The following is an 18,875-nucleotide window of genomic DNA, read 5'->3' on the forward strand; positions in this document are numbered from 1 at the left end:
GAGTCACAGCAGATGCTGGCAGTCCTAATTGCAGGAAAGTTTCACAATCCCCATGAGCTTGCAGCACTTTTAATAAGTAACCTGAAATCTGCGTGGTTGCCTTGCTTTAGAGAAGGATCTCACGTCATCTTGCAAGGAACCACTGGAGTGCTATAGCCAACAGCCATGTTGAGAAGTTAACTGTTATCTGAATTTGGACTTCCTAGAGGCCAGAAGCCCTGCATACTCCCATCTGTGGGACTCCTTAGATATTTCCCTGACCTGGCTTGAGGGAATAATTGCCTTACACACCCAACTTGACCCAGCAACATGATTGTGATCTAAGCCTACTGGTTGGTGACTTGCACTGGGAGGGACAACTAATGCGACATAGAATGTAATAGAAGCCACCACCCTTGAGAACCAGGAGATGGCTCTGTGCACTTGCCCTTTGAAACCGAGGGTGTGGGCAGCCATGTTGAACTTCAGCTGGAGGCAGAGAGTCATGTGATTCTCATTGTGCCAGTCCTCTGCACTAGCAGGGATTAAGCACCATAATTCTGCTACTGCCCTGCCCACAGGTGAGTGACGAGGTGCTCCAGCTCTCACCCTAACCCTGGGAATCCATGACTGGCTTCAGTTGAGCCCCTACTCTTGGTTGGCCCCTACCACAGTAAGAGTGGAGAAGAGCAACAGACACCCTGGCATCTGGTCTGATCTTATTCTGCCATCGGAACTGGGTATGCCCCAGAGGGATGGCTGTGATTCCTGCTACTGCTTCTTCCATGTAGTATTGGAGCCTACACTACTGACTAGCCAGAGAACAAGAACTTCCTACTTCTCACTACTACTGTTACCCAATGGCAGAGGCCCTTGATAGCTGCAGAGCTAGCTAGAGTCAGCAGTACTCCCCTAAAAAAAAAAAAAAATCCTCATCATATAATAGAGGACTTTCACTCCCTTTTCAGTTATCATGTATATTTTAGTGAATAATTGAGAGACAATCTATTACTACAGGCAACTGACAAGGTTCAATTTTAAATGGAAAATGATATTCATAATTTAATTACAGAACATTTGGTCCTCAGTTTGGAGGTACCACCTCCAAGGTCACAGGCTACTGGGGAGGCGGTGGGGGGGGCGGGGTAAGGAATGCCATCCTCTCTTATGCCTTACCTCACCAGCCCCTGCTGATGATTGTGACTACTGGAGCTGGGCTTCCTGATAAAGTGCTTCTGTATAGAGAGCAGAAGGCATCTCAGCACCCTAAGTGTCTTGTCTGGTTCTGAAGAAATCTGGGTATAAGCCTTATTAATCAACTACCAGTGAATCACTTTTCAGTGGCTTCCAAGGTCCTCAGCATGCACATTTCCAGATTTTGGGCACTGCTACTCTTGGAGGAAAAGCACTGGAGCCCTGTACTGATCCTGTAGCAAGAACTGAGTCTCAGCATTTCATTCTATGTCCTAAGATACTGGCAATAGAAGATCCCAACTTGACCAACAGTGTGGTATCTGAAATCAGACAAGTCCCAAGTAAAGCCTTGGGTATGAAATGGGAGACTTCAATCCCTTCATCCTGCTTGCTGTTCATGCTTTGGCTTGCCACAAAGAAATATGACATTTTCTCCAGATGATCTGTGTCATCAGGACAGGAGGAACTGTGGGCATTGCTAGCAGATGCCAATCTCTTTATCCTAATCTCAGGCTTTTTATTTTCCTATTTGACACCCCCACCCCACCCCCACCCAGCCATTTCTGTTACCCTTTTGCTCTGGGCCCAAGTTGGGTGTGACTGTTCTCTAAGAGTTTTGCAGGGTTCTTGAGCTGTGTCCTGAAAGGCTCAGAACACACTTCCCTCTACATGTCTAAAATTGAAGATTTTGATTGCCCAGCCCTTGAGTCCTGACACCAGCACAAGGCAGGGAGCACACAAGTGCCTTTCCCCTTCACTCCATCAGCGAGGTCCAGCCTGGCTGTTCTCCTGTGGCATCCCCATCCTCCCTGCTCTGTGTCAGACCCAGGCACTTTACCCTAGCTTTTTTGCTCAAGGTTGGTGCTCTACCACTTGAGCCATAGCTCCACTTCCAGATTTTTTTCTTTTTTGCTAACTAACTGGACAGAAGAGTATCATGGTTTCTCTTACCTGAACTAGCTCTGAATCTTAATCCTCAGATCTCAGCCTCCTGAATAGTGAGGGTTACAGGCAGGAGCCACCAGCAGCCAGCTCTGTGACTGATTTTAGAAACTCAGTTTTCTCATCCTTCATGAAGCCCTGAGTCGTGATCCTCCAAATCAAGCCTTTCAGAGTTCAGAACAAACAACGAAACAATAGCAACAGTGAGTGTCTCAAACACACAGCTCTAGTGAAGTGGTTTATATCTAAGCCTGGTGTCTGCTGTAAATTCCAAAATCCCTTCTGAAATGTAATCAGCTCCACTGAACCAAGGGAGAGCTATTGATGGAACTGAGGCATAAGACAAATAGAACCAGTGGGGCAGGGAGCATAAGAATGATACATGGGTTAAAATTCCACAAAATAGGATCCCCTCTTATAGAATTGTAGATATTAAGCTAGGATACATAGATATTTTTTAAACATGTCCTTTAAATCATACTTTACAATACAAGGTAATAAATGGTACTTCACTGAGACTCATTTTTAGTTTCTGAGGCTTATAAAACTATATGCAAGGAGTGCAGGGTTAGGTAGCAGAGGGATGGCCTGACTTCTTTACCAAAGTTTCATGTGATCTGATGCTATCTGTACAGTCACCATGCAGGTCCCTTATCATGGCCTGGGCCAGACACTTAGGCTCCCCAAGTAAAGGAAGTACCTTTCTCGGGCTAGATAACATGCACCAAAAGAAAATGTTAGGAAAGCAGATGTCCTTAACCCATCAGGAGAGGCGAACTCTATCCAGAGGATTCAGAGAGAAGCAACGCTTAGTCACAGCACACAAGACCGGGAAGGGAAGAGCCATCAGTCACAGAGTTATTGCCACCACTGAGCTGGCATTTCAGACATTGATCCAAGGAGCCTAGAAATCCTTTCTCTCAGAACAAACCTGCCTTGATGAGCGACACTTCTGACAGACGAAATTCTGGCAGAAAATGCTGTCACCTTTCCTAAATCATAAATTATCCTCATTTCCTGGAAATGTAAGTCTAGACAGACTTATGGCTTCTTGACAAAACCAGAGACTTGGCCTTTGAAAATCTTGCTTGAGAATATAAAAATTTTCCAACCATTCAGACTTCAAGAACCTGGGGGTGAAAACTGCCAGGCATGATCAATGGATGCCTGCACTCAGGGGTCAGAGCCTGTAAGTAGAATCCAGCTGAAGTTATTAACAGAGCCAGTTCTCATTGTGATAAAGCACGTTCTGGCAAAGCCACAAAAAGGAAAATTATAGCAATCAATATCAATCAAACTGAAACTGGATGAAGATTTCAGCCAATTTTGTCTTCCCTTCTATTACAATAGATTAACTTCGAGATGCTGAAATCAGCACAATTTTCAGATTCAAGACATTGAATAGGGGAGTCAAAATTGGATAGAAATATAATTAAAACTTGAGCAGAGGGCTGGGAATATGGCCTAGTGGCAAGAGTGCTTGCCTCCTACACATGAAGCTCTCGGTTCGACTCCCCAACACCACATATATGGAAAACAGCCAGAAAGGGCGCTGTGGCTCAGGTGGCAGAGTGCTAGCCTTGAGCAGGAAGAAGCCAGGGACAGTGCTCAGGCCCTGAGTCCAAAGCCCAAGACTGGCCAAAAAAAATAAATAAATAACTTGAGCAGAGCCTGGACACTTACAAAGGGTTAATCCTGGCTCTCACACTTGGTAACTTCTGCTACATTTGAAAAGTTGTTTTCACTTTTGCATCCCTTGTAGACTTGAGTTCTGGTCAACCTCTCTTGATATATTTATCATCATATATTTAATAATTTAATAGATTGGATGAATAGGCTTTGAAATAATTCACAGCAAAGCTTACTGTGAATAAGTCTATTGGACATATTAAATAGCCAGCAAGTGTATGAATGACTAGGAGGAAGGAACTGGCTACATCTGTCGTCGATCTCATCGATCCTTCAGCAGATCTGGCTTCCCAGATGTCACCTTCCTCCCTCCCCATTCTATATAAAATCCTCTCAAAGCCTCACACTTGAACTACCATTCTTCAGTCAAGGTGTACTAGTAACCACAATCCCTCCCCCCGCCCCCAAACATCCAAAGAAGATCTCAAGGACCATTTGTGAGATAAAACAAAACAAAGAGCCAAGGATGCTGGACATCATGGAATCCTCAGGGAAAACAGATCAGAACAACAACTAACAATGGCTGTTGCCTGAATGGTAACAGGATGGTCAGGATGTGAAGAAAAGAAAACCTTTGTCCATTGTTACTGTGGATATAAATAAGCACAGCCAGTGTTGAAAACAGTAGGGAGGCTCCTCAGGAAAAAACAAAAACAAAAACAGGGAAACATAGAACTGTTATATGATCTAACAATACCATTTTGGGATAATATATCCAAAAGAAATAAAATTAGCATGTCAAAGCCACTATTCACAATAGCAAAGAAAGAGAAACAACCTAAGCATCCATCAACAGATGAATGGGCAAAAAAATGTGGTACCTATATGCCATTTTTGTCTGTAGTAGAAATTCTGCCATTTTTTTTTCTTTTTTCTTTTTTTCTTTTTTTTTTTTGGCCAGTCCTGGGCCTTGGACTCAGGGCCTGAGCACAGTCCCTGGCTTCTTCCCGCTCAAGGCTAGCACTCTGCCACCTGAGCCACAGCACCCCTTCTGGCCGTTTTCCATATATGCTGGGGGAATTGAACCGAGAGCCTCATGTGTAGGAGGCAAGCACTCTTGCCACTAGGCCATATTCCCAGCCCAAATTCTGCCATTTTTGACAACATGGATGGAACTAGAAATCATAGTGTTATGTCACTTTCACTTCTGTGTGGAATCTAAAACAGTTGACCTCACTGAAATTTGAGAGTTGACTGTTGGTAAGCGGTGGCAGGAGCAAGTGGCAGGAAGTGAGGGATGGGGAAATGCTGATTAATATGGACTAAACTTTAGTTCAGAGCAAGTAGGCTATTCCGTGCAGTGACCATAGATAACAATCATGTGCTATGTCAAAACTAGAAAAGTTTAAACATCTTTACTGTAACAAAATAACCAGTATTTAAAGACATAGATGTATGTAGCCTGATTTAAACATAACCCAACATATTTCAACATACTATGTTGAAATACCACTTGGTACCCCCATAAATAGGCACAATTGTATGTGTTCCTTTATCTGCCAATAATAAGCTTAAAGGAAAGAATTCTGCTGTTTCATATTCAGGCTTTTGTTGATGCGGATCCTGTGAAATTTACCACAGGGAAGATAAAATCTAGAGAGATGGCCTCTCCACAGTTCTCAGCCAAATAGCCAAGTCAGAAAAGTAGTAGTTCCCCCTCCCCCCCACCAAGAGACAGTCATACTCCTGGAAACTGTGAATATATTACCTTCCAGGACCAAAGAGGAGTTGTCAGGTGTGATTATGTTAAGACTCTTGACATGAGCAGATTATCCTGGATTATCCAGATGGAGGGCAGATAATCCCAAGGGTGTTTTTAAGAGACAAGCCAGGAGGTCAGGGCAAAAGGAGATGTGAGGATGGAAGCAGATGCTGGAATTGTGTGAAGTTTGGAAAGAGGCCATAACATGAGGAAGGAGGGCACTTGTAAAAGCTGGAAACAGCCAGGCATGAATTGTACCATGGTGCTTTCAGAAGGAACACAGCCTTCCAACACCTAGAGAATAGCCTGGTGAAATCCTACTTTCGGTTTCTAACTTCCAGAGCTCAATGACAACGTATTTATTTTGTGTGTAGCCAGTCAATGGGTAGGATTTCATTGCAGTGGCAATATTGTTAATAATAAGACCAGCAAGACTTCCTGTATTCTTATTTTCTATCCCCCTCATCAAACAAAACATTCAAATGTTTGGAACAATCAAATTTGGATAGTAATGTTTATATTTTCATTTATAGGAATAACTCTCTGAAAAAGCTTAACGACATGATCACCTGCCATGCTGTTACAGATGACTCCTCTTAGGAATATTTATTTTCATGTATGAGATCAGGGAAAAAATTTCTATAGAAAGAAACCTGATGTTGAGTAATTACTTAAAACAAGATACCATACTGGGTATTTTACACAAATCTTATTTCATCTTCTCAAACTATCTACCCTCCTGTTTTCTACTAAGAGTACCAAGGTTTAATGAAGGTAAACAATTTTTACTGTAATTGGCTCACCACAGGTAAGACTGGAGCCCAGGTGTATGACACACTAAAATTCACATCCTTCCCATTAAAATGTGCTACTTCTGAATTACTTACATCAAACAATAAAATGCCAAGAGTAGACAGTTTACCTAGGCTGGAGGAAATGATGCTTTGGGAAGCAGGCACCCTCCCTGGGAAAAGAAAGATGGGAGACATTCTTAAAGGTGGGATATTCTTAGAATCTTTGTGATAGGTCATCCTAGATTCAAACTGCTCTTTCTTCTCAGGGAAAATAAGCCAGGAAGTGCATGCCACTGAACTCCCTTCCATCTCTTTACAGGAGTCTTTGCATTTGGACTGTTTGCTACTGACATTTTTGTAAACGCCGGACAAGTGGTCACTGGGCACCTAACCCCATACTTCCTGACAGTGTGCAAGCCAAACTATACCAGCACAGACTGCCGGACACACCACCAGTTCATCAACCACGGCAACATTTGCACTGGGGACCTGGAAGTGATAGAAAAAGCTCGGAGATCTTTTCCCTCCAAGCATGCTGCTCTGAGCATTTATTCTGCTTTATATGCCACGGTGAGTGTTCAAGTCTCCTGTCACCCTGGAGCTGAGGTTTTGCTGGGATGTGCACCCCCACCTCCAACTTCCCTCTGTCATCACCCTGTCACTTGCAAGTGATCTTTCAAGTCATGTATGACATGTTTCTCCTGTATCATATTGTACTGTTGTTATAACATCTCAAACCCACTCCCATCATCCCCGTATAATATCTTGATCACATGTCCCAAGAATATATGAGTTCTGCAGAGAAGTTTTGATAATTCCCTACTTATATGCAGAGAATTCCCTAGTTATATGGCTCAGAGAATAACTAAGAGCTCACAGTAAAGCTGAGATTGAGACTCCTGGTACCAGGATGGAGGTTCTCATATCATCCATATATAAATACAAGGTGGCAGGAGAACTCACCTCTCACACCTGCCTACAAGTGTGGCCTTAGGTAATGGGTGCCCTTGCTCTGTGTAAACTGACCAGGAGAGTTACACAGCTTTCTTTTGCTTCTTCTGACACTTTGTCAATTTACTAGGAGAGACAGGTAACCTTAAAACCCCAACACCCCAGAGTTCGTGTCTCACTGCTCCATTCAGGTGTAAGGTTTTCTTGAACATGTTTGCTCTCCTTAAAGAAGAAACAATGGTGTCTTCTTATTTCCCTACCTTTTAACTGTTTCCATGTTGGAAATGGCCACATTTTACCTTTCTCTGGTCTGTCCTTCCCTTGAACCCAAAACACAGAAGCAGCAAGATCAATTTAAAGGCATACATGCTACTATGATAAGGCCCCTGGTAAGAGTCACATACATTTCCCCGGGGGACACAGCTATTGGTCAGAAACACTCCTTTCCCACATTTCAACTTATATTTAGAATACATGTAGTTTACTATCACTCAGTCAAAGGGAGAGGAGAAGTCAAAAGAAGGACTCTTCTTTTGAACAACTCATTCTTCCCAGACACTTTGGGGTGCTCTCACCTCATTGCCTATTCTTCACTGAGTAGCTGCAGGAGGCACACCCTGTCTCTGAGGGAACTGGGCTCTTCCCAGGGCTCCAAAGCTGGAACAAAGATGCTAAGAACCAGCAATCTATGCAGCAGCATTGGAAACAAGGCATGAGACTCAAGCACCCAGCTGCTCACACTTGTAATCCCAGCTACTCAGGAGGTTGAGATCTAGAGGGTCACAATTCGAAGCCAGCCCTAACGGGAAAGTCTATGAGACACTTATTTTTAGTTAACCAGCATGAAGCTGGACTGGGGGACATGATTGAGGTGGTATTGCACCAATCATCAGCAAGAAAGCTAAACAAGAAACTAGTACCACCTTAAAAATATAAAATAAAGTAACCCTGAATATTCTCTCTCAAACAACCTGGAGCATACAGTGCCTTGGAGCTCCATTTATAGCATCTCATTTACAGGATGAGGGTTCCTCATGGCCTACCTGAAATTTTTAAAAATGCCTTCAGCTGCCCTCCCGTTTAGGAAATGTGAATACAAAATTGTTTGTAAACAAACAAACGAATTGTCACTTGTTTTGACTTCTTTACAAAAGAAAAAGAAAAGGTAAAATCCATGCAAGTATTTTTCTAAGCAAAGAAGCCCTCTAAGACATTCCGTGTATTTTTCCAACTTTTAAGATATTGATTTGTCCTAGATTATGTAGAACCTAATTAGGTTATATAAATTAATGTAGTCTTAAACCTTGTCTTATACTTTTATCAGATTCAAATCACTGCTGTAGGAAATTAATTTTGATGATTTCAGTATTAAAAAAACAAATCTGTTACTTAAATGAGTCTTACCAAATGAAACTTAAACCTCATTGGAGAAGAAGAAAGTAAAGAGTCTGGACACAAGACAGGGTCTGCAAAAGCACATGTTTAGAGTTCAAATACAACCTGATGCAAATCACACTTCCTAGGACAAAAGAATCTGACCACATACACATCCCCAGAGCCTCCGTATATGTTGAGTGCTTATTACTCCAGAGTGATGGATATGCTAATTGCTGGTAGCTTATCATTACACAGTGTAGCAGGTATTGAGACACCATAAATCTTTACAATTATTATGTGATGAGTACAAAACAAAAGGGAATACACCACAGTGTCCTAGCTACCAGTTAAAACTATGCAAGCTCTAAATAGTTCATTCTCTGATAGGAAAGATTTATGAGAGATATAATTACAAAACAATATAGGAGCATAAAAATATAAACCTACATTGTAAACATTTTTTGCAATATTTCCCACATGGTCTCAGAATACAGTAATAAGAGGGTGCAATCTTATGTAACTTTGATATGAAGATTCCTATTTCTCAGTCTTCGTATTACTGTTAGGGCCTTTTTCCAGGAAATTTAGGTATCTGTTGTGATATTATAAGGTGAGTCTGTTTGAACACATGTATGCTCAGACCACATGAACATGCTAGATGCTAAGTATCTGTGTCTGATTTCTAGGATTACTAAACCAAGCCCACTTGTTTAGAAATGATGGACCGATGATGCCCTCTAGTGGTGATTTGCCCATCTTCCTAGTTCTTCCATGAGAGATACATTCTCATACTTAAACTGTGAAACTTAAGTCTCATGATGAAGTACTAGTAACAGCCTATGTCTTAGGTGTCATAAATTACATGCCATGCTTTATTTAGCTCAAGTCTTCCATCCTTTTTATATGTTGTGGTACATGGGAAAGTTTAATGTTTTCAAACACCCTGAAGTAAATGAACTCAAAGCAGAGATGTTCCCCCAAATGAGGAATCTACTTCAGCACAACTGTAATCTGTTTAATACCAGTGATTGGACAGTTCTATTTCAGTCAATCAAATAGAACACTTTGCATTATTGCCTGAAAGTGTGTGGGAGCAGGTAGAATTGTGGGGACCAAATGTCAAATTATTGTTGCCCACCCAACTGGCCTTCTCTACCCTAAAATGCATTCTCATGGGAGGATTTTTTTTAATGTAAGCTTCTTTCATGGGTTTCCAGGTGACCCCAACAATCTTCTAATTTGTTGCATCTTCTAAACCCAATCATTCTTCAACCGTCATTTCCTCCACCAGCATAATTTCCCTTCCCTTGTCCACCAGAATAGAGGAGATTGGGGTATTTCTGTTCCATGTCTTTGCTGCCTTCTAAACTTGTTACTAAATAGCTCAGTGGAGTTGCTCAAGAAAAAGGGGTTGCTTGGGCGCATGTATCCAGCGTTGTATGTGTATGCTCCGGTCCTCCCCCGCAGGTCACTCCCTGGATTTTCCCTATGTGGTCACTCCCTGGTTTTTCTCCCCACTCCAGATGTATATCACAAGCACAATCAAGACAAAAAGCAGTCGATTGGCCAAACCGGTGCTGTGCCTGGGGACCCTCTGTACAGCTTTCCTGACTGGCCTAAACCGGGTCTCCGAGTACCGCAACCACTGCTCGGATGTGATCGCGGGCTTCATCCTGGGCACGGCTGTCGCTCTGTTCCTGGTAGGTCAGCTTCCTGTGTCCCCATACTTGCTTCTTGCGCACTAGATGAGGCTACCAAGGGTCATGGCGAGTGGGAACTCCCAGATCTCACTGTCTGTGTCTGTCTCCCTCTTGTCCCAGTCTAATGAACTACAATTCTCTTAAGTGTTGTGCATCCCCTCTGAAAGGATGAACCTAGGACACCTTTTCTGTCCGAAATATGGCTGGCCCTCATTTCTCCCATGTGTCAGAGAGATGATTCTCCCAAGAAAGAGGGTAACTCCTTTTCCTTCGACGCTGAGATTAAGGTTGGGCCTGGGCAGATTCCATCCACTGTACTTTGAAGTATTTGGTGTTTCCACATAAAGTACAGAGGACAAGTGCACTGGCAAAACAGGTATGAAGTCCTCTACCACCCCAGGACTAAGTGAGCCAATTCACTATGCATACCTTCTCAGTTTAACAGGAATTTGGAAGCTGGCTTCACCTCTTCTTTTTAACTTTTGTGTGTTTTACATAATACCATTGAGATATGATTGGTATATAATAACTGACATATAAAGTGTCCCATATGATAAAAATTTAACAAAGAGATACAGCCATGTCTCTCACTTTTTCTTGCTTGTCCTCACCCCTGTTGCCAGGCAACCATGGCTCCATCATTCTATATCAGGTTATTTGGATTTCATATAAATGGAATATCATACATGTCATTTTCCTGACATAGTTTATCTAGCACAATTATTTTAAAGATCCGTTCATGTTGTAGAAAGTATCAATAACCCATTTGTGGTACCCATTGTGTCATATTTTGTTATGTGGGTAGACTATGGTGGTGCATGAATATTTTTTTAAATCCTCAAAGATTTTCTTTTTCAAAATAGGCCAAAAGTACTTACAGTAAGTCACCAGGTCTGGAAATACTTACATTATACTGAAATAAATCCCCTATCAACAGTCAGAAGGCCTGCCTAAGAAGAAAAAATGAACTATCACAGTCTCAAAAGAACCTCTTACCTATTATGCCCTATGATCCAAGTCCCCTTAAGACTGGAATTACACATCAATTGATTTCACAGTCATGCGCCTTAACTCCTTTCCTTCCCCTCCTCCCTGCCCTCCCTAACAAACAAAATACACATATGCCTACCCTGGCCTCTAACTCAGTTTCCCAACTTTCAGCCCCACTAAGATACACACAGCAAACTCTTATACATTTCTCCAAATACTGATTGTGAAGCTCTGTTATGATTCGTGTCTTTGAAGAGATCCAGCCTTTCTCTTTATAATGAAAATTCCCTGGGTAAAGTTACAAAAGATATGCCAAAATGATTCTCAGATACTGATATATTAAGTTCCTGCAGAATGTTTTTGAGAGGGGAAAAGACACAAGTGAATTCCAGAGACAAGACAGAATGCGAAGAGAGATCACTGGTGTATAAAGGCAATTGGGCTCAAAGGACAAATCAAACAGCTTTGGCATCCACCAGTCAGTTCTACAGCCAGCCACCTGTTACTAAAGAGAAAGCACAGTTTGGACTGACTCAAGCTAAGCTATTTCATGGGGTCTTTGCTAGACAATGTCTAAGAAAGCCTATGTATTTCTTTTTTATTTTTCACACTTACCATTTATAAATTATTCTTTAAGTAGTTATATGAAGAAGTTTTAATTCGGCATGTCAGTTTATGAGAACAATGCATCTTGATCAATGTCGCCCCTTTCATTAGTTTCCCCCATCTCTCCCAGCTTTACCTATCCCCTCCATTTTCCTAGTTCCATTTTCACATATATACATTATGACTGCATTCTTCCACCCTTCTTCTCTTCGTTTTGCTACCCGCTGCCCTTGACCTCACAAACCTAGTTCCCAGGCAACTCAAGGACCAGCTTCTTGATATTCATTTTTTACTGGACTGTATGTTTAATTGTTCAAAGGAATTAGGTCATTGGAATTCATTCTTGTATATCACGGTGCAGGACACAGATCCATGGAGTGGATGGATTGTTCTGGCCATGTGCCACATAAATAAGCAGATGTTTCTGTAGCTCATTGGCTGTGCTCAGCAGATAGATTCCTCAAGTTTTTCCTTATCCTTACTTCTCATTCAAAGAAAAGAGGTCAGTGTGGTGGTGCTATGCAGAGAGAAAGGCCTGCTGTTCTCAGTGATGGCTGGATAGTGGTGGGTATAGTCTGAATGCAATATTTTCTTCCCCTCTTCCTACAGGGAATGTGTGTGGTTCATAACTTTAAAGGAACACAAGGATCTCCTTCCAAACCCAAACCTGAGGATCCCCGTGGAGTCCCTCTCATGGCTTTCCCAAGGATAGAGAGCCCTCTGGAAACCCTAAGTGCACAGGTATAGTAATGTGGTTTTTGTGAATCAAACCCACAGGCTCAAACCTTGTAATCCATTCTCCAACTGGAGAGAGGACACCACTGAATCCAGCCAGCATCAGTAAGACTCTGGTTCATTGTAAAGACCCTTGAGAAAGATGTCTTCACCGCCTCCCTCAAGTAGTTCTGAATTTGTTCAGGTGCTTTACAGTCTCTCAGGAAGTTCTCTAGGCTAGCTAGGCTGCTTTCCAATACTTTTGCCTCTACTAGACAATCACGAATACTTGACATTGGAATTCATTATGTGGGGGGCCAAATTTGATTTCTATCTAGTTGTCCCTTGCAAGGTACAGTTGTCCCTTGGTATTCACAGAGGATTAATTCCAGAATCTCAAGACTAGAATGAAATCCAAAGTTGCTCATCCAAAGACAACTATCAAAATTTCAATGCAACAAATACTAGTTACTCTATACCCAAGGTACGAAAACTAACTAGGCCTGCAGTTCTTGCCATGAGAGATTTTATATGATCAGAAAAGGTATGCCTTGGGAGTGGGACAAACTATTTCCATGTTAGGAAAAACACTTAGGGCTCACCATTATACCCAGCATGAGTATATTTTGCTTGTTTTCCCTTTCCTTGCATGAGAGTGAACAACTTTAATGATCAAATTAGAAATAAAACAAAAAAATGTTGTGATATATTTATTTATTTTAAATATACTTGTTTATATATTATATGTTTATTAATTTTAAATTATCTTTTTAAGTAGTTGTACAAAGGGGTTTTAATTCAACGTGTAAGTTTAGGAGTACAAATGTCATCCCTTCTATCATTCCCCCATATCTGACTAATTTATATACAACCTATTGGTAAATAACACTTTACAGTGTATAACAGTAAATAAAAATACCTTATGATAAAATAGCTTTTCTTCACTCTCTAATTTGATTTCAATACCCAGAGATCAGAACAGCAACTATTTTCAAAGTGAGATAACTGAAGACGAAAATAAGTTTTGAAAAGGAGTGAAAAACATATGCTAGGCCATTGACCAACTCGTCAGTCCACACAACCTTGTAAATGCTTTCCCTTGAGTATCTTGGTCTAAGAAATGTCTTTGTCCACCATCATTCTTGCCTACCCTACGCAGGCCTTACCCTTTATCTGAACTCTTCCCAAGATTTCTTTCTTCCTTCTCCTTCAAGATGGTTCATAGTTGGCCAAGCTAAGAGAGGCTTTACTTATCCTACAAAATGAAGTACCAAAAGTTTCCAAATGACTATTCTCAAGAACAACAGAACTCTACATAACTTCATCATATACTATAGGTTGTATCTGAACCTCTTTTAAAATTTTCAGTGTATCTTTTTGGCTTGTCATTTCACTGGAAATAATATGAGGCCTTTCTGAACACTGAGCTTGGGCCAAAGGACTTTGAGAATCTCTCATATCACTGCCCCTCACAAATAAAGTCAATATTTCCCCCTCATATTTTCCAAAGACTTGAAAACCTTTGCTGTTTGAAAATCTGGCTTCTGTAAATCTTGTCTTACCTCTTTTATATCCTGCCATTCAATAGGTAGGAAGTAAACATTTAGTGGATGAAAGAAAGCCAGAAGTAGACTTTTTTTCAAAAACTGGGAACCTTAAATCAGACACTTTGTGAACTTCCATGACAAGTAGACACTCAGAAGTGCTGAGCAGGACTTGTCTAGGTGACCCCAAATGAAGGCCATGGGAAGCTAGGACTTCTCATATGATGCAAGCCATTCCAATGATGGAAATTCAAGCTACTTGCTTTTATATCAAATGTTATGTTCATCAAAAAAAAAAGAACAGAAAGACACTGAGAGCCATCATATTTAGTTTTCACAATCATACTGTAATTGGTATTGTTCTGTTTTGTAGATTAGGAAAGGAAGATATAAACAGTCCAAGTAGCATGCCCAAGGTTTCTCAATCAAAATGAAGCACAGACACATGTAATTCTAAAGTTCTTTCTATATATATATATTACCAAACTGAATTACAGAGAGGTTACAGTTTCATACATTAGGCATTGTATAAAGTTCTTTCTTGTTCTACTGTGTACACAACCTGAGTTTTCATTCAAGTACAATTTCCTTGGTGAAATCTACAATCCTTTAGGCCTGAATATTAAAACATGCTATAGGAGTTGGTATATTTAACCTGAGATACATTTCCAAAATAAGTATCTTCTGTTTTCTCCTCTTTGCAAGAACTTCTGTGTTACTCCCATAGCTATAGTTTCTAGTAGAAACCACTTCTTTGTAAATTTTTAAACAGAATCATCTTCACAGAAAAAAAAGGACTTTCTGGGATGTGACAGAAGGTAACCCTTCTCCTCAGAGCAAGTTCATGCATGAAATCCACTCACCATCCAAGATATAAAACCAATAGGACAGTTCTCTCTTCCTCCTTAAATTTTTAATTCAGGTTTGAACATTTGCTTCCTGTTATAACCCTTAGTCTAATAGAGTGAGACAAGGTACATTTTCTAAAAATCTTCCCAGTACTATGAGGGACAAGAAAGCAAATAATTATTGATAGTTCAGATAACAAAAAGAAGTTATTTCCAAAGCATTATTTTATGATTCCATGAAATTGTTGAGATATCTGAGAGAATAGCTTTTAGTAATTCATGTTGTACTTACATGCCCACAGTATCTGTTCTCTGTTCATAGAAAAATTAAATTAGAAATGAAGCAATTTTGGGGGGGTTTTTTTGTTTGTTTTTTTGCCAGTCCTTGGGCTTGAACTCGGCCTGAGCACTGTCCCTAGGTTCTTTTTGCTCAAGACTAGCGCTCCACCACTTGAGCCACAGCGCCACTTCCAGCTTTTTTCTATATATGTGGTGCTGAGGAATCAAACCCAGGGCTTCATGAATATGAGGCAAGCACTCTACCACTAGGCCATATTCCCAGCCCAAGAAATGAAGCAATTTTGTTACCTCACTCTGAATATGACATAGCGGTTCCTTGTGGGGACAAAAAGATCTCTCTCTCTCTCTCTCTCTCTCTCTCTCTCTCTCTCTCTCTCTCTCCTTGCCCCCACCCTTCTCTCTCCCCTGTCTCCATCTTCTCTCTCTGACTCTTTTCTTAGAGGATTTTGAGACAGGTCTTGCTATGTGGGCCCAGACTGGCCTCAAATATTCTATCTTTCTGCCTGTCTTCTGAGTGTTAGGATTGCAGGTTTATACTATCAGCCTCAGCAAGGCATCTTTAAAAAAAATAGTAAAATAGAAATCCAGTTGTCACCAAGTCCATAGATGCTTAGACCCAGTGATTATTCAGAAAGTGAAGAGGGAAAAAAAAATTAAGAAAAGATTCCCTGGGGATTCTTCTTATAGACCTTGCTTCAGGATAAGTGATAGTGTAGATGTTATATTATTTATTATTAGCATACATTGGCTACACAGGGTGATGTTTCATCATGGTATACCCACTTGTATACATAATGTATTCCAGTCAATCTCACATCTTCTATCGTGCTCTTTCTTCCCTTCCTAATATAATCTCAACAGGTTTCATTCTTCTGTTTTCATACGTGCAAATTATCTTCTTTAGCCATATTCATCTTCATTCACTTTTCCCATTCCACTAGTACCTACTGTCTTTTATATTATTTATAAATAAGTAAATAAATAAATGAAAAGAATAGAAATTTAGAAAAATCTTCCCAAAGTCACTCTGGTTGTCCTAGAATGTTGAATTTCTTTATTTTTACCAGATAATATTAAACATTAAATCATATAAACCTATAACCCTCCTATTGACCCTCCCAAAAAAAACTACAAAAAATTATGTTGTAGTAAATCAGCAGTAGAAATAAATTTAAACACATCTTCTTAGTGATTATTAGGCAAACAAAAATAGAGTAAGCATCTAGATTAAATAATCTTAAAATCATATGAAATTAAAAAACAAAACTCTAGTGCAAGACCATGAAGTAAGTTTTTTTTTTTTTTAATTAGTGGTTCTGCATCATGCAGGTTACATTTTGTAGGGAAAAAAATTAAAAAAAAATTAAATTCCAACCCAAACCACTGGAAAATATTAAACTCATACTAAAAAAAATATATCATATAGGTCAGACCCTGAGTTCAAGCCCCACAGCCAACAAGAACAAGTTAAAAATCATATATAACGTTTTTAAATGTTAATATTAACAGTATTAAAACATGTCAATATTAAAACATTTTAAAAGTGTGGAATGCGATTGAAGTTTCTTCAGTGTTTCTGTTACCAAAACAGTTTTAGAATTACATAGAAAGAAGTTTAGGTGGAGAAATGATCTGATCCTGCTTTAGTTGAGCACTCAGGGAAATTTTTAAAGGAAAAGCACTGTTGCATATACTTTGGGGAGAGGAAAGGAAACCCAAGGAGGGAATTTTCATAGCTGAGTGGGTGCATGCAAAAGCCAGACAGCCCACTTCTGAGCTCCTTTCTACTTGTGTTTTCTCCACAGAACCACTCGGCCTCCATGACAGAAGTCACCTGAGAAGAGTAAGGTGCACCACTGTGCTTTATTTTTTTTTCAATCTCCTTCCAATTCAATACTTCAAAATACACAGTTACTCAATGTCCAACTGTGAAGACAAGTATTATGTTTATCTAGTTAGAGGCAAATGTTTTGTACATTTTTTTGTATGAAGAAGTGATGTAGCTTGCCCTGATTTTTTTTTTATTTTGGTCAGCTCTAATATATTTATGCCAGAATTTTAAAACCAACGGAATTTTCTTGTTCAAGTGTGCATTGCAGAATCACATTTATTCAATGGTGGATGTTGTTTTGTGAGATTTGTACACAAACCTTCTTTTCTCAGTTTTATAGACACAATGACAGTGAATATGACAATTCACTTCCAACTTTTATTACCACAGTTGCTGACTCCTCCAGAATTTTGGAATTTCAATGTAAGTTAAACTTTTGAGGGACAGGAAGGACAATGTTGGTTAATGGTAAATCTTAAAATCAACTGTAGGAAAATAGACAGTCAGCAAGAACTTTGTGTTCTGATGTAACAGTTTATTTAGCACATTCAAAGGAAAAACATTAGTGAAGTTTCCTGATTACACAATAATTAGCAGAAAAGCCTAGATTTTTTTTTTGGGGGGGGGGGGTACAGGTTGTATGACTCTTTCTGAGCTAATGGTTTTGCCTACCTAAGAAACTCATGATCTGCCTAGAATTCTATCCCTGAGCAGGCAGGTAACACTGTAACCTTCTTTCCAAAAAGCAGCCAGCACCAGCCTTTCCTGTCAACTCAACAGTTTTATATCTCTCAAATTGTATGGACTTTGTATGAAAATGAATATTTTACAGTGTACACAGTATTATTTTCCAGAAATGTTTCAGAGCATCTACAAGAGAGAGTCCCCAGAGCAACATGTTCACTCTGTGGCTTTTAACTCTCCTAGGACTTTAACTGCATCCTGTTTTTCTAGCATGGTGATAAATAACGTGTACCTCCTTTGACATAAGGAGCTCCTTGTCCCTATCAGAATGTTTTCTTACATTTTCATGTTAATCCTTCTTAGCTTTTTTTGTACATATTTTTTTTCTAAAGAGAAGAAAAAAAAACTATCACAAAATGTATCCTGGCTCTTGTCCTTTGTTTTAAGCTTCATGCAAAGAAAGGTATTTACAGAATGGCCATGAGGGTACCTCAACAAGTTTCCATTCTTTTGAAATCCACATGATCTCAACCCCAACTAGGGGCATGACTGAGGGGGAGGGTGCTACATGGGGGGTGGGTAGGGATGGGCCTGGGAGATTGGCAAAAAGCAGAGATTTCTTAAGCTGTACTCAGTTGTGCATTCTGCATACTGGTTCTTCACCCTTCCAGAAGATACCTATGAGTTATCAATTTTTTTTTAAATCAGTTATGTTTTAACAAGGCAAGTTAAACATTTTCCTAATTTCTCACTTCCTTCTTGCCTAAACTTATCTCTACACACATACACACACACATATCTTCAGAGTAGAAGAAGACAGGGATATTTTAGTTCCCTTTATTCTAGGTGTTAAACCACATAGTTTCCCATACATAATCAGGATGATTTTGATATGATGATCCCAAGGAAGCTGTGACTAACTAATATAATCCAGATCTGTGTCACTCCAATCTCTACTTTTTCTTCTGTAGTCACATGCTTTTGAACTGTGTCTGCATCTTTCCAGAGGTTTTCAGAGAGAAACCAACTT

The 18,875-nt window shown here is 40.1% G+C and overlaps 1 protein-coding gene across 4 annotated transcripts in view; it reads left to right on the plus strand.

Annotated features, from left to right (window-relative positions):
• Positions 1-18,355, plus strand: part of Plppr1 (phospholipid phosphatase related 1) — a 243,638-nt gene extending 225,283 nt beyond the window's left edge. For all 4 annotated transcript variants that reach the window (XM_048338192.1, XM_048338214.1, XM_048338202.1 and 1 more), the window contains exons 5-8: positions 6,620-6,870; positions 10,152-10,328; positions 12,534-12,665; positions 17,136-18,355. In XM_048338192.1, the coding sequence (XP_048194149.1) occupies positions 6,620-6,870; positions 10,152-10,328; positions 12,534-12,665; positions 17,136-17,168 (593 nt within the window). In that variant the 3' untranslated portion in view covers positions 17,169-18,355. The remainder of the gene's footprint in view (positions 1-6,619; positions 6,871-10,151; positions 10,329-12,533; positions 12,666-17,135) is intronic.
• Positions 18,356-18,875: the final 520 nt, after the last annotated feature.

The sequence above is a fragment of the Perognathus longimembris genome, chromosome 1, assembly GCF_023159225.1.
Source record: "Perognathus longimembris pacificus isolate PPM17 chromosome 1, ASM2315922v1, whole genome shotgun sequence".
Taxonomy (NCBI): Eukaryota; Metazoa; Chordata; class Mammalia; order Rodentia; family Heteromyidae; genus Perognathus; species Perognathus longimembris.